The 25371-nt window shown below is 45.7% G+C and overlaps 1 protein-coding gene across 2 annotated transcripts in view; it reads left to right on the top strand.

The window, feature by feature from the left end:
• The window catches only part of SLC24A3 (solute carrier family 24 member 3), a 508872-nt gene that overhangs the window by 445814 nt on the left and 37687 nt on the right, over nucleotides 1–25371 (top strand). For both annotated transcript variants that reach the window (XM_064375974.1, XM_064375943.1), the window contains exons 8-12: nucleotides 6160–6185; nucleotides 13770–13823; nucleotides 20922–21055; nucleotides 23254–23414; nucleotides 24180–24441. In XM_064375974.1, coding sequence (XP_064232044.1) covers nucleotides 6160–6185; nucleotides 13770–13823; nucleotides 20922–21055; nucleotides 23254–23414; nucleotides 24180–24441 — 637 coding nt within the window. The remainder of the gene's footprint in view (nucleotides 1–6159; nucleotides 6186–13769; nucleotides 13824–20921; nucleotides 21056–23253; nucleotides 23415–24179; nucleotides 24442–25371) is intronic.

The following is a 25371-nucleotide window of genomic DNA, read 5'->3' as shown; positions in this document are numbered from 1 at the left end:
CTCTTCTCTCTCCAATTTAGAAAGCTTGGAGTTCTTATGTTTTATTTCAGTAGCTTTTGGGGTACACGTGGTTTTTGTTTACATGGATGAATTATATAGTGGTGAGTGTGAGATTTTAGCATGCCCTTCACCCGAGCAGTGTACATTATACCCAATATGTAGTTTTTTAACCCTTGCCCGCCCTCCTACCCTCCTCCTTCTGAGTCTCTGAAGTCCATGATACCACTCTGTATGCCACTGCATACACACAGCTTAGCTCCCACTTATAAATGAGAACATACGTATTTGGTTTTCCAGTCCTGAGTTGCTTCACTTAGAATAATGACTTCTAGCTCCATTCAAGTTGCTGCAAAAGACATTATTTAGTTTCTTTTTATGGCTGATTAGTATTCCATGGTATGTTATATACCACATTTTCCTTATCTACTCATCAGCTGATGAGCACCCAGGCTGGTTTCACATCTCGGAAACTGTGAATTGTGCTGTGACAAACATACTCACGCAGGGGTCTTTTTGATAGAATTATTTCTTTTCTCCTGGGTAGACACCCAGTAGTGGGATTACTGGATCGAATGGTAGGTCTACTTTCAGTTCTTTAAGAAATTGCCATACTGGAAAACTTGAGGTCCTTCAGGCCACTGTGCCCTCATTACATTTCAGCTCTCTCTCTCTGGAAAAGTCGGAGTAACTATGGTAGCTAGAAGATCCTCACCGGGAATGACTATGACAGAATTTTAAGATCCTTAAACAAATCGACTATGATCTTACAAAGGTCACCTGTTTTGCAATCCCTGCTGTTGACCGGAGGAAGGAAGGGCCTGCTTTAATGACACTGGGTAAACTAGGAGGCCGGTTACACTCTCGTTTGCTGCTTGAACAGGGAAGAACATCCGCTGGCCTGGAGACCCCAGAGAGGAGCCTCTCATCTTTTACAAGGAAAACAACTTGGAAACTTCAGCTCTGTGTTTGGTTCTGGTTTTCCCTGCCCAGCAAACAGTCCTTTTGGCCTAACACCCCTCATCTCCTATATCCTCAGTTCCTAGCCCTTTTTCTTCCTGTAACCTGCCCTTATGTATTTATACAACATGATCAGCTCTGCTAAAGCCCTGCCTCTAGGTCATTTATTTTCCTGCCCTCCCGCATCCACAACCTTCATCAGTCAAGCCAGCCTACAAGATGTCCTGAAGCAGGAATTCCTGCTTGACTTTAAATATAACCGATATTGATGCCTAACAGCCAGCTTTCCAATGTATTCCATCAGTTTCCTCTCCTCGGATGAAATCACTGTGGCCTTAGCTAAGCCGTCTGCAGCCCCACCCCGAGAGCTGAAGAAGTGAGAGCTGCACCCACTCAAGGGAGTTCCCGCGATGTGGAGTGGGAAAAGTCTACAGAGGGGCTGGTGTTTTTACAGCAAGGAAGGAAGGAGTTTCAGATTTCAGTCTCTTGGAAGACAATGACGATGTTGATTTTCTCCTGTGATTTTCACTGCTTAAATTTCTCATGGTGCCAGTGATTATAATACACGCTATCAAGTTGTAGCTTCAGCAGTGCGGCCTCTCTTGCTTCGTGGTTATAATTTACAGTAAGCAAACCCAGGGGCTGACATGGCGTTGTTGAGACAGCCGCCTGCCTCCCAGTTCAGCCAGCCTCTTCTCGCCCGCATACACTAGGGGCTCCTAGCTCTTCCTCCCCTGCTCCTCCATGCTGAGCCCTCCATTCCCTTGGCAGTTCTCTGGGTTGTTCTGATATCCAGGGATTCGTGGGCCTGATGTAAGCCCGTCTTGCTTGGAAGAATTCTGGAGCAGACACCAGGAATGAAAAGCCGGTTTCCATGGTACCCAGCCGTTTCTCTGAAGCCTGGAGGAAATGAGTGCTTTTTTCAAATTCATTCCTGTTTAACATTTAGCTCAGCAACAGAACACGTGGAAACCTTAGGGCGAAGCCAAGGGTAGCTTTGGATGAACTGCATGTGGGTCAGAGGTCAGGGCCCCCGGACCAGCTGGTGCTCAGCGGATCTGAGACCCAGCTATCAGTATCAGCCTTGGTGGTCTCTGGGCTATCACAGTGCCTGGCCCCCAAACAGAACCAACAGGGCACAGAGAGAAGAGCTGCTTACCCAAGGCCTGCTTTCACAAGTCTAATGGAGAAGAAGCTGAGGCAGTTCCAAAGCCCACAACAGGAGGTCCCTCCAGTGCAACTCATCACGAGGACTGAGTGTTGACCCCAGGACAGAGCACCGTGCAGGACCTGCCCCTGGAACACCAGCTTGCCCCCTGACAGCAGCGGCTGAAGCCACCTTCAGTAGGCTGCCTGCCTTGAGGTGCTTCCTTTCCTTCCAGGAGATTTAATGGTGCTGCGAAAATGGACTTGAACTGACTTCATTTCAACTTCACTACCTTGGCAGGCTGGACACGGACGGAGGACTGGAACGTGAGCACCACTTAGTGGCCATTGGGAGGAACTGTGGGTGCAACTTGTTCTGGCTAGAAAAATGATTTCAAGTTTTCTTCTACACCAGTAATACTGATCTAAGGGGTGGGGGATGTTGCTTTGATTTATTTTACTCACAGCTAGTAGAGCATAAACTGCAGAGGGTTATGCGACACGTGTATTAAGTGTATTGAATAACATGAAATCTTTAAGGAATAACAAGTTCATTTCCCAACCTTCAGCAAACACAAGTGAAAGGAACCTCATCCTTGTCGTTTTAAGAGTTTTCCGAGGGAGTGATTCAAATGCTCCATCAAGATGGTCCAGCAGGGTACCCTCCCGATGGAACGTGCTGGAAACAGTGCCAGTCCTCCTTTTCAGTCTTCCGAAGAGGCTGTGGCCAGCTGCTTGTTCTCCAGATAACAGCACTGAATGCTCACGGGCAGTTCACAGCTCATCTCCACCTCCTTTCTCACAATGAGCAAAAAGCCCTGCCTCTGTTTAGAGTTTTTTTAGAGACAGGGTCTTGCTATCTCACCAAGGCTGGAATGCAGTGGCCAGATCATAGCTCATTGCAGCCTTGAACTCCTGAGCTCAAGTGATTCTCCCCGCTTGATGTCCCAAGGTGCTAGGATTACAGGCATGAGCCACTGTGCCAAGCCAATTTAGATTTTTCTCAGAGACCTGATTTCTAGTTCCTTTTGTTCATTTCATTGTTCTGTCCTGTGTCCTCTCATTCCTCCACACAGTCCTCTTGAAGGAGAGGGATAAACCTAAATGATGTTTGCTGTCAGCCACAGGGTAGAGAAGCCCTGGCTTTGTGGAGGCCTCCTCCTCCTCTTCCTCCTCTTCCTCCTCCTCTTCCTTCTCCTCTTCTTCCTCCTCTTCCTCCTCCTCTCCTCCTCTTCCTCCTCTTCCTCCTCCTCTCCTCCTCTTCCTCCTCTTCCTCCTCCTCTTCCTCCTCCTCCTCCTCTTCCTCCTCCTCCTCTTCCTCCTCCTCTTCCTCCTCTTCCTCCTCTTCTTCCTCCTCCTCTTCCTCCTCCTCTCCTCGTCCTCCTCCTCCTCTTCCTCCTCCTCCTCTTCTTCCTCCTCTTCCTCCTCCTCTCCTCGTCCTCCTCCTCCTCTTCCTCTTCCTCCTCTTCCTCCTCCTCCTCTTCCTCCTCCTCCTCTTCCTCCTCCTCCTCTTCCTCCTCCTCTTCCTCCTCCTCTCCCTCCTCCTCTTCCTCCTCCTCCTCTTCCTCCTCCTCCTCTTTTTCCTCCTCTTCCTCCTCCTCTCCCCCTCTTCCTCCTCCTCTTCCTCCTCCTCCTCTTCCTCCTCTTCCTCTTCCTCTCCTCGTCCTCCTCCTCCTCTTCCTCCTCCTCCTCTTCTTCCTCCTCTTCCTCCTCCTCTCCCCCTCTTCCTCCTCCTCTTCCTCCTCCTCCTCTTCCTCCTCCTCTCTTCCTCCTCTTCCTCCTCTTCCTCCTTCTCATCTACCCTTATGCATTCTGAGTGATGGGGCATCTTCACACCAGGCAGAGATCAAAGAAACTATATCAGTTATTCAAATGTTTCCAGATCTCCACATTAGTTAGTACCTGTAGTGGGATCACATGCATTTCTCTTTCTCAGCCTGCCTTCCTGAACCATATCCCCAACCCCAACTCCCCAAGCCACAACCATCCTCTTGACTTCAGAGTCGTGAAGCTCTGGCCCTAATTGCATATTTTGTCCAATCTCATCCTATTTTCCCACTGTTTTTCTGATTATTGTGCTCCTATTTGGGGTCCCTTATTCAATTAAGCCCAATCTCACTTTTTCTCTGCTATGATCATTGAAACGATCAGTAGTTAAAGTCCTATTAATCTCAGGGCTGACTGCTAGCAGGCAGAAAGAGTACTTTCTTCCAGGCTGAGCGATCTCCCAGCTTTTCCTTTGCAGAACCTGTGCCCCACCTGTGGGGAGGATCACACAGAATAAGGGCTTTCTGAAAGCTGCTTTCATATTCTATGGTATTGCCTGCCTTCCCTGACAGAAGAAAATTAAATTGGCCTGGTCTAATAAACTCTTTCTCAATATCTTCTGTTCTCTTAAGTGGCCACAAATTGATTGTTCCAGCCTGCTCTCAGGACTAATATTGAATTGACTTCAATTAATAGAAAATGTTTTCTATCTTAAATAATTTGGTCTGCTCCATGATGTTTTGACAGCAATCTTTTTTTTTTTTTAAAGCAAGTTATGCAAAAGAGCTGTGGATGCCATCTAGGGGATGGGTTCCACGCCATTCAGTCTGGATTATGAGATTATTGCCTTTATTTTTTTAATTCGCTGCCCATTCTAGTTTGACATTGTCATGCCAATGTCAACTTGTTGAATCTGATAACAAAAATGAAAGTAAGAAAAATGATGAAGCCTTCCAATGGTTTGTTAGGGAGAATGAATTACAAATGAGCCCAGCTCCTTCCTCCCCATCCTCGTTTTGACCTTCGAGATAATTGGAAAGAGTTACTCTTATGTGCTTTGTGACTGATGCCCTGAGGTGTTCTCTGCATCTCCACCCAGCTGCTGGTTACTGCCCTGCCTGGGGGCTGATGCCATGCCCACTTCGTTAGCTGAGTTTCCATCTCCAAACTGTGATGACACTTGACACCCAGATTGTCCTGCAAGTGTCTGCTTCAGTCTGCGGAGGGCCGCTGCCTCTAGAGGAAAAGCCACTGCAAGACGACTATACTCAAAGCAGTCATACTTCATGAGTGCGGGAAGAGCTACAAACCTTGTCTGTGGCTTCCGGCTTCGATAAAATATAGGTGTACTCATTTGCTTTCGGCAACATGTCATCAGCCGTGGGTGTCATGAAAAGACACCAAATTTAGAGCTGGGGCTGAGTTCTAGAGCCAATTCTGCCGCAAACGGAGCAACTCCAGAAAAATTACTTACGTTCTCTGTGACTCAGTTTCCCTGTATAATCAGGGATTACACTAGGTTCCCCCACGCCCACCCCCACCTGCAAGGTGGGAAATGATTTGAGACAGTATATAGACCAGGACTTAAGTAGATTAAATCCTGCCGTGTATTCTCTTTCAAGTTTTAACTGATGAGTAAACCTCAGTGGGGCGCTTGTGTGTCTGACTGCCTCTGTGGGGCTGCCTCTGGCCCCTCATAATTTTTCTTAACGAAAGGCCAGGCCCATGCCCAGGGCTTGGGCAGCCAACAGTGTCCAGCTGGGGTTTGCAAACACCATTTGTTGTTACTGCGCTTACTTTTCAGGGTGATGGCAAGGGGCACTGATCCCCCACTTCCGGTTGCGATGTGAAGTTTCCTTTGGAAATAAATTCTTTTAAGGAAACAAAAAAATAAGTCAATTAAAAGAAAAAATTAAGCCCATAGAAGTCCAAGCACTTGCATAAAAACGGAAGCTTCACAGACATGCAGAAATCTTACAGAGACTGATATTTGAAAGTATCTGCCGAGCTCCTACCTCCCCTTGCAGATCTAAGATTCTACAATGGGTCTTGCTTTACAAAGCAGGTTAGTCACATTTTCCTGTCACTCTGACGTCGTACAGAAATTACAGGAAGAAGAGAATTACCTGAGGCTGCTCCTTTCCACACATGCCCACCCTGTTCTGCCAACTGGCCAAAGGCAAAACCTTAAAGCACCCTTGTGTGTGTGTGTGTGTGTGTGTGTGTGTGTGTGTGTGTGTGTGTGTGTGTGTATGTCTCTAACCTTCTATTCTTTTTATTTTTTCACAGTTCATTTATGATGAAAAAGTTTCCTGGTGAGTACCTCTTTTCCCTGCTTCTCCTTTCCCCGTGTTATGTTGCAGAGCTAAATATATCGGAGACCAGAGTTAGGATTCAAGAAAGAAAGGAAAATGTCACGGCAGCTTAGAACAAGGAGAATTTCCCGGGAACCCTCTGCGCATCCCAGGGGAGAAATTAAATTTATTTTCACAGATTTTATTTTACACAGATTTATTTTATTTTATCTTGTGCTAGAATGGTGGGGTTCCGTATGAGACCCTAGTATCTAAATTTCTTTATCATCCTGTGTCCAGACATCATGGCCTAGCTGTGTCTTTCTAGAGTCAGCCATCTGCTAGGGCATAGTTATGATTTCACTGATCTTTTAAAATTGTGTCCGAACCAAGCTCCGTGTTCCCAATGCTGTGCTTATCTTATGAATTAGGACACGGGTGCTTCTGTGAACAGTAACCCATTAAACTTCCTCCTGACTTTTAAAAGATCTCAGAGCTCTGAAAATTGGTGGTGTTGGGATTTTTTATTTTGATAGAAACTGTCGCTCCCATTAAATATTTGGGAAGACATTTGCATTTGGGTCAACTGTTCAAATCTTCGTTTTTGAGATGGGTTCTGAGCAAGTCGAATATGTTTGAAATAGAAATAGCAATTGAGTGTATTGTGCATTCTCATTACATGTTTTCCAAATATTTGATCTACAGAGGTAAGCAATGTGAAATAACATCTTAAGAATAGCCATAACTCAGTAGGCATAAAATTTCCATGGTATTATTGAAAGCTAGGAATGAGCTGGAAAAAGTAGAGTCCACCAGGCTTCACTTTCAGCAAAATGGCTTCTAACTCTTTGTGGGAGTGGGCATCTCCGTGTCTGAGGACATCTCTGATTTTCAGAATTAGGGGGCTGTGAAGGACCCATCACATTGATGATAAATGTTACATGCTACCTCAGGGTATTAAGATACTTTTGCTAACTCTCTCTCCTCTGTGCAAGAAGGAAGAAGAAGAGACAGCTAGGAGAAAATAAGAAGGAAGTCTTCTTTAAGTAATAATGATTAATAGGCTGAAAGGAGTTGACATGCCTAGGTGCATCCCAGATCAGAGAGCCTCCTTGTTATATCATCCTGGAGGTGGCCACTAAATAGAGTTGGGAGCATCTTTCCCCCACGTCCTTGGGGATAAAGTGCAGCACAACAAAACTTCCAGAAGCCGATGGCATAGTTAGCACCACCACTGCTTCGCCTTAGCAAACAGTAGGTGCTTCAGCATTGCTCAGTGTTGCTAGTCTTCGCTAATGGCACTCCCAAACAGACAAACAAGCTGTGATCACAGTTGATCTCAGAAACGTGTGTGCTGCTGTTGAGCAGAAACATGTTAGGAAAGGCTGCCCAGCGTGGTTTGCTCTCAGCCTTGGAGGGAGCCGTCTTTTCTACTACCTCTGTGGCACTGATGCATGAAAGCCACAGCAAGAAGAAAGCAGGCTTTACCGTCGGCCCCTTTCACTCTGTATCCTCAAAACATCACACAATATTTCAGATGGTTTGGAGCAAGAAAAGGAGACTCTATTTCATTTTCATTCCTAAGGCTTTTCCCGTGGTGTTAGGTAACCCATCCTAGGGTAGGTGCCCAAGCCTGCAGCAGAAGGGTCTAGATTCTGGAAGGTACAAGCCATCAGAGCCCTTGCCCTGAGCACCAAGCGTCCCTCACATCTGGTTATGAGTAAGAGGCTAGGAGGGTCAGGGATAAATGAATTGCAAATCCCCAGGTGTGTCTGGATCTATCTGGGGGGTGTTGGAATCATAAGTCATGCACGGCTGTGGCTTCCAGGGAAGAACTGGCCTGGGGGGCCTTGGTGGCACCAGAGCAACATTCTTCCCAGAGCACCAGCTTGTCGTGTAACTGTTGTTATTACACACACAGGCTGATGAAGAGCATTTTGCACATGAGTGAGGCTGAGAAACTAAAGTCTATGCCACTGGCCCTTATCTACGTTGGGACTTCTGGGGATTTCAACTTCTCATTTAACGGATAAAAAATATATGGGAGTTTAAGATTTTTTTTTTACTGTACACTTCTTTTATCTTCTTACCAAGCCAATCATGAGCATTTATTTTGCTTAAATGGCGTGTCTAGGCGCTGATTTCTCTCTTTAAAATCAGAGTCTTCAGTCTGTGCAATTAAAGCACAGTAACATTTTGAAAATACCTTCAACAGAGAGTTCCATTCCTTGTTATAGAACATTCCAGCAGGGCCTGGAGATTTCAAGGCAGGTAACCAGTTCACCCCTCCCCCAAATCCTCAAAAGGAAACAGATTTCAATTGTGTTTATTTTGAAACTACAGTACTCTTTAGGAGGAAGTGAGCTTTGTCGAATACAAATACACCAGGACAAAGTACCCCTGTTTTACAGTTCAGATTCTTTCACCATTCCTGACTCAGCATTCTCCAGGAAGTCACACTGGGTCAAAAAATGGCAGCTGACAGTCAGTCAGGAATGATTTTAGTAGCAGGTACTAGAGGAACCAGCTACAGCGTATTGAATACGTATTGGTGTATTTTTCTTCCGTGTCAGTGTCCCGGATGTAAGACATGGCTCTGCATTTCCCCTGGCCTTTGCCTAATGGCCCCAAGATGGCTGCTGCAGTCCCAGCCACCAGCTTCATATGGAAGGCAGGAAGGAGGAAGAAGGGGCTCTGTTGTTCTCTTTGGCACACTTCCACCTTGCATCTCTTTGGTTGCAGCAGGGTTGGCTTTGACCTCTGAATGGCCAGGGAAATTAGAAAGACCAAGCATGATTCATCCTCAGGGCCTAGGGGCGAGGCACACCCTCTTTGAGATCAGAGGGGCTCCAATTGCTGTCTTGACCTAGTGGGTGGGGTTGTCTTAGCAGAGAAGAGGCAGGGAAATAGTGGTGAGTGCTTTTCAGTTAGGCATCCACGCACTAAAAGACACTTGAAATAGGAAGCGTCGGCCAGGCGCGGTGGTTCACACCTGTAATTCCAGCACTTTCAGAGGCCGAGGCAGGTGGATCACTTGAGGTTAGGAGTTTGAGACCAGCCTGGCAACGTGGAGATACCCCATCTCTACTAAAAATACAAAAATTAGCCAGGCATGGTGATGCATGCCTGTAGTCTCAGCTACTCGGGAGGCTGAGGCTGGAGAATAGCTTGAACCCAGGAGGTGGAGGTTGCTGTGAACCAAGATCGGTCCACTGAATTCCACCCTGGCCGATAGAGGGAGACTACTTCCCCGCGCCCCCCCTCCAAAAAAAAGGAAGTGTCAGAGGCCCACCTATTAGGATATGTGTTCGACCCACAGAGCAAGACCCATGATGTTGTCCGAAGGAATTTGGAATGTGTCTTCAGGGAATCTGAAGGCCCAACAAGAAAACTAAAGAACACAGGGTGAAGGTTTGGTTTCTTCTTTTGAGTCCAAAGTTGTGACTTTAAGAGAGAAAGGAAACCCTGGCATTGCAACCTGGAAACTCTCTTCCTGGTGGGGCTCGCGAACAGATTTTGCTGTTCTGGGCTGTGTTCGGGGAACCAGAGCCAATGGTGCACCCAGGTGAGGAGAGGAACAGCCCTCACATGTGAGAAGGAACCGTCTTTGGTGAGAATCAGGGATCTGTTGAAAATGACTCAAAATGGAAGCTTGGGGAGGGAAGAAACAAACCCAGATCAGCCACAGAACGGGATCCTCAGAGGACAGTGGGTGAGATGTGCTCAGGAAGGGAAGGGGAGAAGGTGCCCAGCGTCCTAGGGGAAAGGGCGAGAGAGGGGACCAAGGAAGGCCGAGTGACTTCCAAGGTCTGGATGCTTCCTCAGCACCTCCTCTACGCCAGGGAAACATGTCATACGAAACCAGAGCTGGCCCGACCTGGAGCTCTCTCAGGCCAGAAGGATGCAGACCTTGACCTGTTACTGTGGGGCCACATGGAGAGGCCCACCACACTGGGAGAGGGAGCCGGGGAAAGGGGGCCTGAAGAGCGTTAGGCCAAGACTTGATGATCCAAACTCAATCAGGTCAAAAATGCACAGAGAGCAGCATGGGGCGGCACAGAGGCCTCCGAGAGCTTACTGGGTTCACTGGGGAGGAAGGCTGGTGAGCCCTGAGTCTGAAGGCCAACACAGCAAACTTGGAATGTCAACAAAAGCAGGGAATCTTGTCCTGTGGGCGTTCCTGCAAAAATGGCCAAAGAGAACCTGGTTCGAATATTGCAACGGAACGGGTTTTGATGAGTAAAACATCACAAAGATCTAAAAGATTTAGAAAGAGCATACATACACCTGTTTAGAAAGTGCTGGACTTCATTCAACCTGACAACAATATTTCATTAAAGTTAGTTCATTTTCTGGTGACTTCTCACTGAATCTATTAAAACGCATCTGAGCAGTAACGTGACATCCCTTCAGATCCTGGGAGTCTGTTCCTTCTAAATGAATGGCTGTGAATAAATCTCACTCTTTTCCATGAAGTGTATGCTGCACATACATTGATTTTAATGAGATAAGAACCCTGTTCAGGCCACCAGAGGCGTTTTGCAACTGAAAATTGATGTTTGGAGGCAGTGTCACCTGCACAGGTGAGCTGAGGGATGCTTTGTGCTGGTGAGAGGAGGGGAGTAGGCAAGACCTGGGGGTGCCTGCATGGGGAGATATCAGCTGTTGGCGTTTTAAATCTCTGGAAAATGAGACACCAGATACCAGGGCAGGTGGCAGGTGTAAGGAGTGGTGTCAAGTGACTGCTAGAAACAGGTGTTAGTTAGATAATAAATGAGTAATGAATATATAAACAAGACCATCACAGGCTGCTCAGAGGTGTAAACAACATAAATAGGGTCATGTGAGAGAAAGGCAGGCAGGAGGAGGCAGGGAGGACTCCTTGGAGGAGGTGATATTTAAAAGCTGGTATCTGCAGGATAAAAGGCGCTGGCCAAGGAGTGAAGGGAAAGGCATTCCTGGCCAAAGGAACAGTCAGCGCAAAGGCTCTGGGAGGGGAAAAGAGATTGCTGTGTGTAAAGGAGAAGCCAGTGAGGCAGGGCACAGATAGGACACAGGACGACTTGGAGACAGAAGAAAAGGCCACATTTAGCAAGGAAAAAGGAAGCTTCATTTTCTTCTTAAGCATTTTGGGAAGTAAGTGAAGATCTTAAGAAGTGCGGTGACATGCTCCCATCGTATCAAAGAAACCAGTTCAGAGGCTGAAGTGAAAATGACCTGGGTGGGGTGGGCAGTAGAGAGGAAACAAGTCGATGATTCGTGAAATACTTGGGACACAGAGTCCGACGGATATGGGAGTGAGGAAAAGGGAGTGCTCCATATTGATTTCCAGATTCGGGGCTTGGCTGGGCAGGGAGGGGCACGCTTGACTGAAATGACAAAGCCCAAGTTATTGCTGTGGCTGTTGTTTAAGGAGGCTAGGAAGTAAGAATGAAGAAGTCAGACTGCCAGGTGCAGAGGCCAAATATATGAATCTGGAGCTGGAGAGAGGTGTGGCGTGGATGTGTAAATTGGGGGTCATTATCATGTATGTGGTGTTTAGAGCAATAGGTCAGGATGAGGTCACCTAGGGAGAAAACATAGGCAATAAAGATGGCCCAACAATGAGAGGATGAACTGAGGGAGTGGAGGAGGCAAAGGAGATGGAGGAGAAGCTGGGGGCGGGAAGGAAGCCGGGGGTGTGGCCTCACAGAAGTCAGAAGAGAGAGTTTTAGAAAGCGGGGCAGATGATTTCCTTTCAGATGCCGCCAAGAAATAGAACAGGAGGACGGACAACCACCCGCGCATCCTTGTATTGGTGTGGATGGAAGTCACTGGTGCCCTTGACAGGCGATTCAGGAGATCGGTGGGTGTGGAAGGAAGCTAGAGAAATTTGCCAGCTGAATGAGAGGCATGGAAATGCAGCGTGCACAGCCCTTTAAGAAGCTTTGCCATGACAGAAGCTGAGAAATGTGGCAGAAGTTGGAAGGGTTTGGATACCCTAATTTCCTCTCTCAATAGTGCATCCTGCGCACTTTCTATAATAAATACATACATCTTTGCATATTTTTTTGGAGGGGAGAGGGAGGAAAGGGTTTTACTCTGTCACTCAGGCTGCAGTGCAGTCGTGTGATCATAGTTCACTGCAGCCTCCATCTCCTGGGCTTAAGCAATGCTCCCACCTCAAGTAGCTGAGACTCCAGGGGCACTCCACCACACCTGGCCAATTTTTAAATTTTTTTCTGGAGACAGGATCTTGTTACGTTGCTCAGGCTGTTCTGGAACTCCGGGACTTAAGTGATCCTTTCCCCTCGGCCTCCCAAAGTGCTGGGATTACAGGAGCGGGTCTCCATGAACAGCCTGCATAATCGTTCTTAATGGATACGTGAACTTAACTTATTCATGTACTCAACACCCCATTTTATAAGCATCTGGATTCTTTCCAGCTTTTCACTTTTTTATAAACGCCACTGCGAGAAACACCCTTGTGTATTTATCCTTTTCACATTTGACCAAATATTTCTCTAGGATCAGCTTCTAGACATGGAATTTGAAAAGAGAAAAGGAAGGATGGGCATAACCTGGAGTTTCCTCATCCAGCCATTCTCCAGGAACCTACCATCGAAGCCAAAATTACTCCCTCAATGAGCTGATTTAATTCTGCAGCTAAAGCAAAACTGGAAAACAAGTCCCTGGTTTTTAGTTGGAAGCCACTAAGATAAAGAAAACAGAAGTATGGGCTGGGCATGGTGGCTCACACCTGTAATCCCAGCACTTTCAGAGGCTGAGGTGGGGGGATCACAAGGTCAAGAGATCAAGACCATCCTGGCCAACATGGTGAAACCCTGTCTCTACTAAAAATACACAAATTAGCTGGGCGTGGTGGCGCACACCTGTAGTCCCAGCTACTTGGGAGGCTGAGGCAGGAGAATCACTTGAACCTGGGAGGCCGAGGTTGCAGTGAGCCGAGATTGCACCACTGCACTCCAGCCTGGCCGACAGAGCGAGACTCCATCTTAAAAAATAATAATAATAATAATAAAGAAAACAGAAGTATTTAGACTATCAGAAGCTCAAGGCGCATTCCAGTGGGTTTCTTTCTTCCTTCCTGTGGAATGTTTTCCCACTTATTCCTTCTTTTGGCTAGTACCTTCCCTGCCCAGGTTTCGTCTATCTGCTGCCTCTCTCTCCCCCTCCACCCTTTATCCCTGGCTCCTATATATCCAACAATCCCTCAGGCACTCCCATCAATTCCTCTCATTTTAGTTTCCCCATGTAAATATATCTGAATAGTTTCAGTGAATGATTAAGCTGAGGCCAGATGTATACATATTGACCTATATTCAGCAACATGTGTGAAAGGTTTGCTGCTTTCAAAGAGCTCTTTTAGGTAACAAATAACAGAAGGAAGGAGCATTTTCCCTTGAGGTGAAGAGCGAAGAGAAAGATGGTTGACAGCCTTATGCAGCATAGAGAATGTCTCTAGACCAGGAAATGTCCGTCACCTGGCGCCATCTGCCTTCTCCCTGCTATCTTGACCGTTTGCATCAAATGTGTCTTTAAAAAGAAGGCTGGTGAGTTTCACAGCTGTCTGTGACTCTTTAACTGTTCTTGGTTTACATGCAGGTGGGAGTCTTTAGTCCTTGTGCTGATGTATCTTATCTACATTGTCATCATGAAGTAAGTAAAATGCCTTCTTCATTTCTTTTGCAAAACTGTTTCTTGCATTCCATGTTAGGTAGTGATGTGGGAAGAGGATTGGGGCAGGTATCTGGTTTTTCAGTGCCTATCATCACCGTCACTTGGCTCCCTGGCAGTCTGTTGTGAGTCACTATAATTTTGATTAGTACCAATTGTAGTGACCCTTGCAACACATATTCGATGATAGACTCAAAGCTTCGATATTTCACTTGAGAACTCTCTAGAACCCCTAATCCCTCTTCAGGATCTGGCAGCCTAGCTCTGGGAGGTTTCTTCACTCTTTCTTTTCCTTTTTTTTTTTTTTTTTGAGATGAAGTTTCGCTCTGTCGACCAGGGTGCAGTGCAATGGCGTGATCTCGGCTCACTGCAACCTCCGCCTCCCGGGTTCAAGCAATTCTCTGCCTCAGCCTCCCAAGTAGCTGGGATTACAGGCGCCTGCCACCACACCTGGCTAATTTTTATATTTTTTAGTAGAGACATGGTTTCACCATCTTGGCCAGGCTGATCTTGAACTCCTGACCTCATGATCCACCTGCCTCGGCCTCATGATCCACCTGCCTCGGCCTCCTAAAGTGCTGAGATTACAGGCATGAGCCACCACACCCAGCCTCTTCACTCTCTTTCTTAAAACAAAGGAGATAAAACTCAATACATTACACTGCTATAGAGGGTGAGGGAAGATGCAAGGCTGTCTGCTTCCAGTCTACTCAATACGGCAGCCACCATGAGCCAGCCAGCCAGTGGTCTGTGTGGACCCAATATCTAGGGCTTGCTTGTGAAAGGAATTCTTAGGGTAGGACCTTTATCAAACACGGAATTATTGTGAGGTAACCGATGAAGCGTTAGTTAAAAGACAGCTAAAGTCATGGATCAAATAGCTGCGGACTTCCATTATTCATATGGATGTCCGCAGATATTTGATCCATGATTTTAGCTGTCTTTTATATTCATGGTATTAGTCATCCACTGCTGCACAACAAACCATCCCAAAACTTAGTGGCTTAAAAGCACAAACATATATTATCTCACACATTATCTAAGAGTTAGGAATCCAGGAGCAGCTTAACTGCAAGGTTCTAGCTCAGAGTCTCTCATGAGGTTCCAAGTAAGAAGTCAGCCAGAGCTGCCATCATGTACCTGACTGATGTGGAAGAACCTGCCTTCAAGCGGTGCTGGTTCTTGATTGACGGGCTCAGTTTCTTACCACGTGGGCTCCTCCTTAGAGCGGCTTGAGTGTCTTCCTCCAGAGCAAGTGATTCAAGAGAGAAAGCAAGAAGGGCCCTTCAACACCTTTTATAATATCCCAGAAGCCACACACCATTACTCCTACCATATTCTGTTTATTAGAAGCGAGTCACTAAGTCCAGTACAAACTCAAAGGGCTTGCATCACCTAGTGAAGGGAAGAGTGTCAGAGAACGGTTGATATAGTTTAAAACCACCATGTTGTATATTCTTTTCCCTCCTGGAGTTGGGGTAGCTTATTTATATCAGCAATGTGCTGGGCACGGTGGCTCTTGCCTATAATCTCAGCACTTTGGGAGGCCAAGGTGAACGGATCACTTGAGGACAGGAGTTCGTGACCAGCCTGGCCAACATGGTGAAACCCCATCTCTACTAAAAATACAAAAATTAGCCAGGCGTGGTGGCATGTGCCTGTAATCCCAGTTACTGGGGAGAAGGCAGGAGAACCACTGGAACCCCAGAGGCGGAGGTTGCAGTGAGCTGAGATCACACCACTGCACTCCAGCCTGGGTGACAGAGCAAGACTCCATCTCAAAAAAAAAAAAAAAAGAATTATACGGCCAATGTTCCCATGCTCTAAGTTAAATGTAAGCACCATGGTTGTGAGCCTGCTGGTTCATCGTTTTGCCAGGCACCACTGGGATGAGGAGCTTATAAATAATGCAGAGATGTTCTGTTCTATAGTTGCCCACACCTGTGGGAGCTGCTTCTTTTTCTCTAAATTAGTTCGTGTTTCTCCAGCATATGTAGCTGTAGGAGCGACTTCCTTCTCTAGGGGCAAGAAAGTAGAAATCCATCAACAATAGCCAGTTTGGACATATCAGGTAACAGTCTGGAATTGACACGTTAAGGTTTCTTATTGTTGAGGCCTGACAAAAGTTAATTCTGGTAACCAGTGACTGGGAGACTTGTTGGGAGAAATCAGCGTGTGCATTGGCAAACATCACAGGAGCAATGAAGGCAGGAGCTGGCTTGGCCAAAGCCCAGGGTGGGCTGTAAGCAGTCTGCTGCCAGTCTACTCAATATGGTGGCCAACATGTGCGAGGGGAGCCATCCAGTGGTTACTGTAGACCCCACACCTGGGGCTTAGTGAAGAAGGGCACGCCTAGAATAGGACGTTACTCATACATATCCTGGTACCGTAAGGTAACTAATGAAGAAACCAGAAGTCACACGCTGTAGAACTAATCATTTAAAAATACTGATAGATGAGCTCTCATGAAAACCAGAGCTGACCCAAAGCCTTTCCAAAGTTTCCAGCCCCCAGAGGAAAAGCCTTTAAGATCAGAGCACCCATCTTATGCCTCTTTGCCTCAAAGAGTCATGTGGAGGAGCCCAGGAGGGAAAAGAACGTGTGACATGGTGGTTTTAATATATATATATGTGCCTCTTTGCCTCGAAGAGCAAAACTATATTATAGAGTTAGTGCCAAAGTGGGGAAGCCTCAAACAGTGCACACATTTTCCTTTGCTATTGACTATTGGATTGTTTCAACTTCTTAAAAAAACTTTTTGAGGCTCTAATTTAGTTCCCAAAAGTGTATCAGTCTATTCCGGGAGAATCACCGTATAGTGTCTGCTCTGTGTCCAGCATTAATCCTGGGTCTTAAATCTTAATTTTCATGAAAGTATGTTTCAAAATGAATTCACTAGGAGCTTCACAGAATTAAGTATTCTTCAAAAAACAGATGAGAGCTGAGGAATTTTGCTGGCATGCAACCTATGGCCACTGCTCACCTTTTCCAAGCCACCCTGAAGCCCACGAGTCGCTGGCAGGACACGTGGACAGTAAGATAGCACAGTGAACACACCCTCTCCTCCTCCCCAAACCATACCAAATGTGGAAGCTAACGAGGTGTGTTTCTGCTGATGCCTCACTTTTACCAACATTCCAGCTGTTCAAACCAGCAGGATACAAATAAAACCGGGAATGGAAGCTACTGTGCTCGTGAAATTTTCTGCATAAATTCTGGTCCTAAGTTCTAAATTGAAATCTCTCCTCTTTAGCCATCCCCCTCTGCAATCAGAGGCTTTAATCATCGGGTTTTATCAAATCTGATTTATAAAATTGCATGCTTCACAATAAAATAGCTTCAGGGTGCAAGCACAAAATTTAAAACCTTCAATTAAAAATATAAAACAGCAACAGCAGTTAAAAACAACAGCATATATTAGAATTGTCAGCTGCCTCCTAGGTGGAGAGTTCTTAAATGACTTTAAACATTCTGTCTGAAGGTCAAAAAAGCAATTTCAGATTGTCCAGGTAGGCAGAAACCTTCAGGGAGCATGAAGCATGCCTGGCCTTGGCAAGGATTGATTTCTGTACGTCCCAGGTCACTGCTCTGGGATTTGTTCCCCAGATGGGGTATATATGCTGGTGGTTAAGGAAGGACCAGTGCCTCACATTCAGCTTTGACGGTAGATCCCCGGCCACTGACAGCCGTGGGAACTCAGCCAAGTAATTCAGCCATCCTGAATCTCAGTTCCCTCTTCTGCAAAACAAGATTAATAATAGTTTCTACTATTACTGTATATATTCCATGAGAATGGAATGCGACAGCTTAGTTAAGCTTAGTTTAACCTGGTATCCAGTTTTGACAAAGCCCTCGTGTATAGTAGTAGTATCCTGTTCTCTAAACGCTGATGAATGTATAACACGTGGGTTTGCTTTTGTACTTTGAAAGCAAAACCTGATCAATGAGCACTGTGGTGCATGCCTGTGATCCCAGCTACTCAGGAGCCCAGAGTTAGAGGATTGCTTGAGGCCAGGAATTTTTGACTAACCTGGGCAACATAGCAAGAACCTGTTTCAAAAAAAAACAAAAAAGCAAACCTTTATGCAAGTCAGTATTTCTTTCAGGGAAATGGATTCTAAGTCAAGATGACAGAAACACTGCCGCTTTCCCTGTTACGCCGTGGGGCAAGGTATCCTTGTTGAATCTAGAAAGTGGGAGGTCTTTTCACTAAGGGGAGTTTTGAATATATGCAAGAGTCAACAGTATTAACAACCCCATGCGCTTGTTACCAGCCCCAGAAACCATCAACCCACAGTTGCTCCGTCTACATCACGTTCGCTTCCCTTTCCTCCTATAATTTTGAAGTCCCTGACATCATACTAGTTCATCCATAAAAATTCCAGGATACATCTGGACTTCTCTAGACATAACTGGATACTCTTTTAGGATTCTAAAAGGACTCTTTTCTTTAACATAACATCAACATTATCAACATACCTAAAATTAATACTAATTCCTTAATGTCAAAAAATACTCAGTATTCAAATTTTCAGTGGCCTCACAAATGTCATTCTTATTGTTTTCTTTTGGTTTCATAAATATCATAAATATTTTTAAAATGAGAATTCAAATAAATTCCACCCATTAGAACTGTTGGCCCATAACTGGCTGCTTCTCTTTTGGATCTCTCTGCATCTGTAAACTCCCCCTCTGTACTGTGTATATGCATATGTGTCTCTGGGTGTGCCTGTGTCTATGTGTGTGTCTCTTTGTGTGTACACATGTGTGTGTGCGTGTCTGTGTGTACATGTGTCTGTGTGTGTGCCCCGTGTGTGTGTCTGTGTGTGTGCATGGTGTCTGTTTCTGTGTCTGTGTGTGTGTGTCTGTGTGTGCATGTGTCTGTGTGCATGTGTCTGTGTGCACAGGTGTCTGTGTCTGTGTGCATGTGTCTGTGTGTGCATGTGTCTGTGTGTGCATGTGTCTGTGCATGTGTCTGTATATGTGTCTGTATGCATGTGTCTGTGTGCGTGTGTCTGCATGTGCATGTGTGTATCTGTGTGTCTGCATATGGATGTGTCTGTGTATGTGTGTATCTGTGTGCGTCTGTGTGTGAATGTGTGTATGTGTACGTGTGCATGTGTTTCTGTGTGTATGTCTGCCTGTATGTGTGTGTGTGTGTGCATTTTCCTTGCACTTCGTTCTGTAATGAAGTTTAGCTGTTTGCTCTGCAGAGTTGGCCACGGTTGGAAAATGTTGATTACATCCCATGATGTGCCACAGTCTGTTCCCTTGGCCTCTGTGTGTGTGTGTGTGTGTGTGTGTGTGTATGTGCATGTCTGGGTGTCTGTGTGTGTGTGTGCTGTGTGTCTGTGTGTGTGTCTGTATGTGTCTGTGTGTGTGTGCCTGCATGTGTCTGTGTCTCCATCTGTGTGTCTCTGTGTGTCTGTGTGTCTGTGTGAGTGTATGTGCATGTGTGTGTGTGTGTGTGTATGTGTGCATTTTCCTTGGACTTTGTTCTTTGATGAAGTTTGGCTGTTTGCTCTGCAGAGTTGCCCATGGCTGGAGAGTGTTGATTACATCCCATACTGTGGCGCAGTCTGTTCCCTTGGCCTTTGTGTTTCCTATATGTCTGTAATTGATCTGATTAGGGCTAGACTATGCTCCAAGTGGTGGTGAGTTTCATCATCAGGAGGCACGGTGATGTCTGCCTTTCTCTCTCTGTAGCGTCGGCAGCCATCAATGCTCAGTATCTGGATCCATTATTTCATTTGGGTTGCAAAATAGCGGTGTTCTAATTCTATGCCTCATGTCTTATGAATTACAGACGGCACCCATCACATTTGACTAGTTTTCTGTTCTCTCTCATGCAATGTGATAACCACACGTTCCTAGAGAGTACAGGAAAGAACTGATGGATGAGAAGTTCCAGCCACAGAGGGCTTCTTCATCTCTCTGAGGTCTTGTGGCCAGCCACCCCAGAGCTGCACTCACTGAAGAATCAGGCACAAAGAGATAGCTGGGAGGGAATCCAGGGAGCTTCATATCTGTAGGAGCAAAAGAGATAAGGAAGGGAAAGAGAAACACAGGTTAAGTAGCTTTCCAGCTGGCAACTTAGAGTGACCATGCCTAGCTGCCATTTCTATGGGAGGTTGGAGGTCGAGCTGAAGATCCCCAGTGGGCTGTCCCATGGCCAGTAAACGATGGAGGCCTTTAGTGGGGAAAGGCAGTAGCAGCCTTCTGTGCCCTGGAAACTGTGCCTGGCTGACTTTGCCCATGAGTTTTTATAAATTTTCTAGACTTCTTCTATGGGAATCTTCTCATACTAAAGCTAGGGAGATTGGAACATTTGCTTGCAAAAAAAAAAAAAAAACCCTCGGAACTTGTACAAACTTCTTCCCTTCCCACCCAAGGCTGCTGGGGCATGTAAGGAACACTGCACAATGTATTCACTTGATCATTCCGAAGAATCATAGCCTAGAATTTTTTCATAAAGCCAAGGGCCCACTGGATCTGGAATGTAGGCATGATAGTCACAGAAATTTGCAAAATCCCAACCTGTGACCTCAGGAAACCAAAGACACACAGAGACCTAGACGGCCATCCAGCCTGTAGCACGTAGACCGTGACACACAGCCACTGCTCCTGGGGAGTGGCATGGATGAGGCAGCTTCTCCTTCTCCCAAAAGGCTAATCCCTGCTTACGAAGGCCCTGGAGATGTGGCCCAGAGGAGGTAGACCTTGATCATCCCACTGAATCTTAGCACACTCCTTCCATGTGCAGACTGAGAGAGGAGCTCAATCCCAGAGAGGCCTCCACTGGCATGAAAGAGGTTGTAAAGTAAGCAACGTGCCCGTGTGCCCTGGTTTATTTCTGTAATGGTGTTTTTTTTTCACTTACTATTTGTTTGTAAGTTGGGAAAAATGGGAAAGGTTGTATATTCTGAGAGGGAATGGGTTGACAAAATTAGAATAATAATAACTTGAGTCCCAGGGACTGTACCTGCAGACTGGGAGAGCTCCCAGGAGCACTCGGTGGGTGTTGGGAAATGGGAGAATGGCAAACACTGATGGACTCTGCCCGCTTTTTGCTTTGCTCAGATATAACGCTTGCATACATCAGTGCTTTGAGAGGAGGACAAAAGGTGCTGGGAACATGGTCAACGGATTGGCCAACAATGCTGAAATTGATGACAGCAGCAACTGCGACGCAACTGTGGTGCTACTTAAGAAAGGTAACCAGGGAGCACTTTGGGGGCCAAGGCAGGAGAATCACTTGAGGCCAGGAGTTCAAGACCAGCCTGGCCAACACGGCAAAACCCCATCTCTACTAAAAGTACGACAAAATTAGCCAGGTGTAGTGGCCTAAGCCTGTAATACCAGCTGCATGGGAGGCCGAGGCACAAGAATTGCTTGAACTCAGGAGGCGGAGGTTGCAGTGAGCTGAGATCGCTCTACTGCACTCCAGTCAGGACGACAGAGCCAGACCCTGTCTCAAAAAAAAAAAAAAGAAAGTAAAGAGAAGGTAACCAAGGAGATATGGGTCCAAGAAGAAAGTGCTAGAATATGAGCCCATCTGCCCACTCTCATAGCCACACATGGCATGTCCCAGCTAGTCTTGAGAGGACACTGCCTGCCCCAAGAGAGCAGAAGTTTCCAGTTCTCCAACCCTCCCTTTCACTACAATGTCACAGAACGGTCTCATACCTGGTAAGCCCCTTGGAGCTCAGGAAGCCCCCTGGAAACCCTCAGGCAACACATTTGCTGGGAGTGCTGCAGAGAACAGGATGACAAAGGAGAGGAGACCCCAGGTTCTGAGATACTGTTTCTGTCCCATTTTGGCCATGTGGGTGAAGCAGGTTATGTAACCTCTTGAGCCTCAATTTTCTCTTCTGAAATATGAGAATCATTTTTGCAATAAGCAAGGCAGATAAATATGTATAAGAGTTTAGTGCAATGCTCTGTAAGTGACAGGTGTTATTAGTATATTACTAGATCCAAATTCACTTTCAGCCTACATTAATTCAGTTTTCAAGCTGCAAACAGAAAGAGGAAAGTACCTTCATCTTCTAAGTAATTCTTATATTCAGTCGAGTCTTACAAAACAGCTGAAATACTAAGGGAAATAGTATGGTGCTCTCAGATAAAAATATTTTTTCTTAAAGGAACTCAGAAAATTATCATTTAATTTTGCCTAGAATGTGTTTTTTTATTTAACTTTTTAAACTTTTCTCTTGAAATATGGGAGTTTATTTTTTCTTGGTCCCATATGGTTGCTTTGCAGGAAGGAAAAAAAATAGTTATTTTCAAATACATCTATGGCTTATTTTCAAATATATCTCTGACATCACTGCATCATTATTAAATTTTCAAAAATAAGTGTTTGATATATTTTTTCTGAAGAATTATACATATGTTTAACAAATGTCTTAAGTGATTTTAGTACCATTTCACATGAGGATTTTATTCAGTTTTTTCTCTTCTGGGTAGTTTCTAACCATAAAAGGAATATGCCAAAGAGAACTACCTAGCATTAGCCAGTGTTTCCAGAGATCATTTCATGGTTTAGTGGCTTGGAAAACAGGAGCTAGTACTAAGAGAGACTGCAGCCGGGTACCCTTGTGCTGTGCGCACATGCTGCTCATTCGTAGAGACGGAGCTGGGCCCTTCATGCAGCTTTTTGTTTAAGCCTCCCAGCGAATTATCACACAGGATTTGTCCCAAGCACCCTTCTAACTTCGGTTCTCTGTAATGTGAAAAATTCACCCACCGCTGGTCAGCTCTGCTCATAGACTGGGCTGAGGGAATGTGTACATTTCACCACCATGTGCTCCAGTGCAGAATTGCACTAACATCAATTCAGTAGCGTTTAACAGCTCAGTATGAATATTGCTGACATTTGAAGGGCATAAAGGGTTACTGAAAGTTCTTGGAGTCTTCTCTGTGCCCCAGATCTGAGTGATGGGAAAAGGATGCTTTGAGGGCCAGGAGGAATTCTATTATGGAATCATTAATTCTTACCATGTCAATGAATGGTGCTTAAATTGTTTCAAGTCCTTTCAAAAGACTGATCATTAAAACCCATGCAAAGGAGATTTTGACTCTTGTTCAAAATTTGCTCACTGCAACCCTTCCTGGATGGGTGGAAGGATGGATGGATGGATGGAAGGATGAATGGATGGAAGGAATAAGGAAAGAGGGGATGGATGGGTAGATAGGTGAGTTGGATAGATGGAAAGAAAACTGGATGGGTGGGAAGAAGGAAGGAATAAAGAAGAGTGGATGAGTGGATGGATGGATGAGTGGATGGGAGGAACAAAGGAAGGAAGAGAGGGAGGGAGGAAGAGAAAGGAAGGGAAGGAAGAATAAATGAATGCCTCCTTCCTGCTCCTGGCCTCAATGTTATTTTACCTTATGTTTTTCATTTCCTTAGCAAATTTCCACCGCAAAGCATCAGTGATCATGGTGGACGAGCTGCTGTCGGCCTACCCACACCAGCTTTCCTTCTCTGAGGCTGGCCTTCGAATCATGATCACCAGCCACTTTCCCCCCAAGACCCGGCTCTCCATGGCCAGTCGCATGTTGATCAATGAGGTACCTGGGAAAGCACTGTCCACTGACCACTGGACAGGGGTGGGAAACTCTGGGAAAGAGAGAACGTTTCTTGTTTGAAAGAAGCAGCACCTAACTCAAAGCTTAACACCGCAGCATCCCCCAACCATTTTCCAATCTTAGTTCCCTGGGCCAGCTGTGTACCTCGCCCTTGCTCTTCCCTCCATGTGTTGAGACATGGACTGATTCCTATTTATATAGAAAACTCCCCTGTTCCTTCTCCCTTTTACCCACATTTTTCTTCTCTTCTTCCATTTGAATAAAGCCCCATGATGTGAACTTGCACAGAAACTGTTGCTAAATAAAGGTTACCTTAGTTTAAAGTAATCCAGAATCCCTGACCTGAACTTCGCTGTGCATTCCTTTTCTCGAGAGCAGCCTTATTGATACACTAGTCCAAACACAGCTGTGTAGATTTCTCACGTAGGGACCCAGGGACTCCTGCAGTCTGAGGAAGAAAGATGATACCATAGTGCACAGAGTGTCAAGGAACTGCACATCCCAGACGTAGGAATTTTTCTCTAAAGGAATTTGCAAGATGGGTCATAAAATACTAATTTTTTTCCTCCCTGCTAGAAGTTGTCTGGAGTTGGTTATCACATTGAGAGACCCCTTAAAACTTGAGTCCAGGGTCTTCTGGAAGCATCTCGTCAACTGCCAGGAAAAGATTCCCAACAGCTCATGTTCTGAGTGTAAGGTGTTTGCAATCCCTCTGACTGTGGTAAGAGTGTGCCTTTCCCTTTCCAGAGACAAAGACTGATAAACAGCAGGGCTTATACGAATGGGGAATCCGACGTGGCCATCAAAATCCCAATTAAGCACACCGTGGAGAATGGGACAGGGCCCAGCAGCGCCCCAGACAGGGGCGTGAACGGGACACGGAGGGACGATGTTGTGGCTGAGGCTGGCAACGAAACAGAGAATGAGAATGAGGACAATGAGAATGACGAGGAGGAAGAGGAGGACGAGGATGATGATGAAGGACCGTACACGCCATTCGACCCCCCCTGTAAGAGGTTCTATGTCTGGGCTGGGGTTGGAAGCTATTTTGAGCCACTGAGTCTTAGATGATCTTTTTACCATTCAATTTTTAAAAATCTGTATGAACATGAGAATATTTGAACTGCAAAGTATGTGATATTTTGTTATGCAGCAATATAAGATTAATCTAAGGGTTTGCAAGGGAGGAAAGGAGTGTTTTGTCATTTAGTCCTTAAGATATTTTTGTCTTGGTTGATGGGAAAGGTTGCCAAGAAATACGTCCGACGGTGGTAAAATAGATAACGAACCATTTTTTTCTATAATCTACAAACAAGTGATATATAATATCAAGTCTCCAATGGGCAGAACTCTGTTGTAGGAGATTCAAAGATGGCCAAGACAGAGGTCCGTGATCGTTGGTTGAAATGTGAGCTCTTTAACCAACTGTGTTTTGTGGAAGTTTTACTGAAATGCCAAGAATTTGATCTGAGTCCTGCTTATCAGGGCACAGAAAGCCAGTCACTGAGACAACAAATATTGCCAGGGAAGAAGGGTTTAATCAGGTGCTGCAGCCAAGGAGGTAGGAGATCAGTCTCAAATCCATCCGAGCAGGGAAGGAATGTAGCTACCTTCAGGCAAACAGGAATTTTGAGAGGTAAGGAAGAGGAGTTGCTCCGCCGGAAGTAGGCAGTCAATCCATCAGGCATCATGATGAAGGAGAAATCTGACTCCTGATTGTCCAGACACCACGATCTGGTGAGTTTCAGATCCTTGCTGCCATCTGGGAGGCCTAACGGTCCATTTCCTGAGAAAAGAGCCCAGATAATACAAATGTAAGTTTCTCAAGTTTTAAAGCTGAAAGAAAATAGTTTCTATACAAGTTCAAAAAAACTATAAACATCAGTTCTATGGGATGATTGGGCTGGTTTCAGGAGACGGTCGTATCTTACTTAGCGGT

The sequence above is a fragment of the Aotus nancymaae genome, unplaced genomic scaffold, assembly GCF_030222135.1.
Source record: "Aotus nancymaae isolate 86718 unplaced genomic scaffold, 86718_ANA_hifiasm-v0.15.2.pri h1tg000001l, whole genome shotgun sequence".
In the NCBI taxonomy this organism is placed as follows: domain Eukaryota; kingdom Metazoa; phylum Chordata; class Mammalia; order Primates; family Aotidae; genus Aotus; species Aotus nancymaae.
Note: the sequence above shows the minus strand (reverse complement) of the source record. Positions and strands in the feature narration are given on the sequence as shown.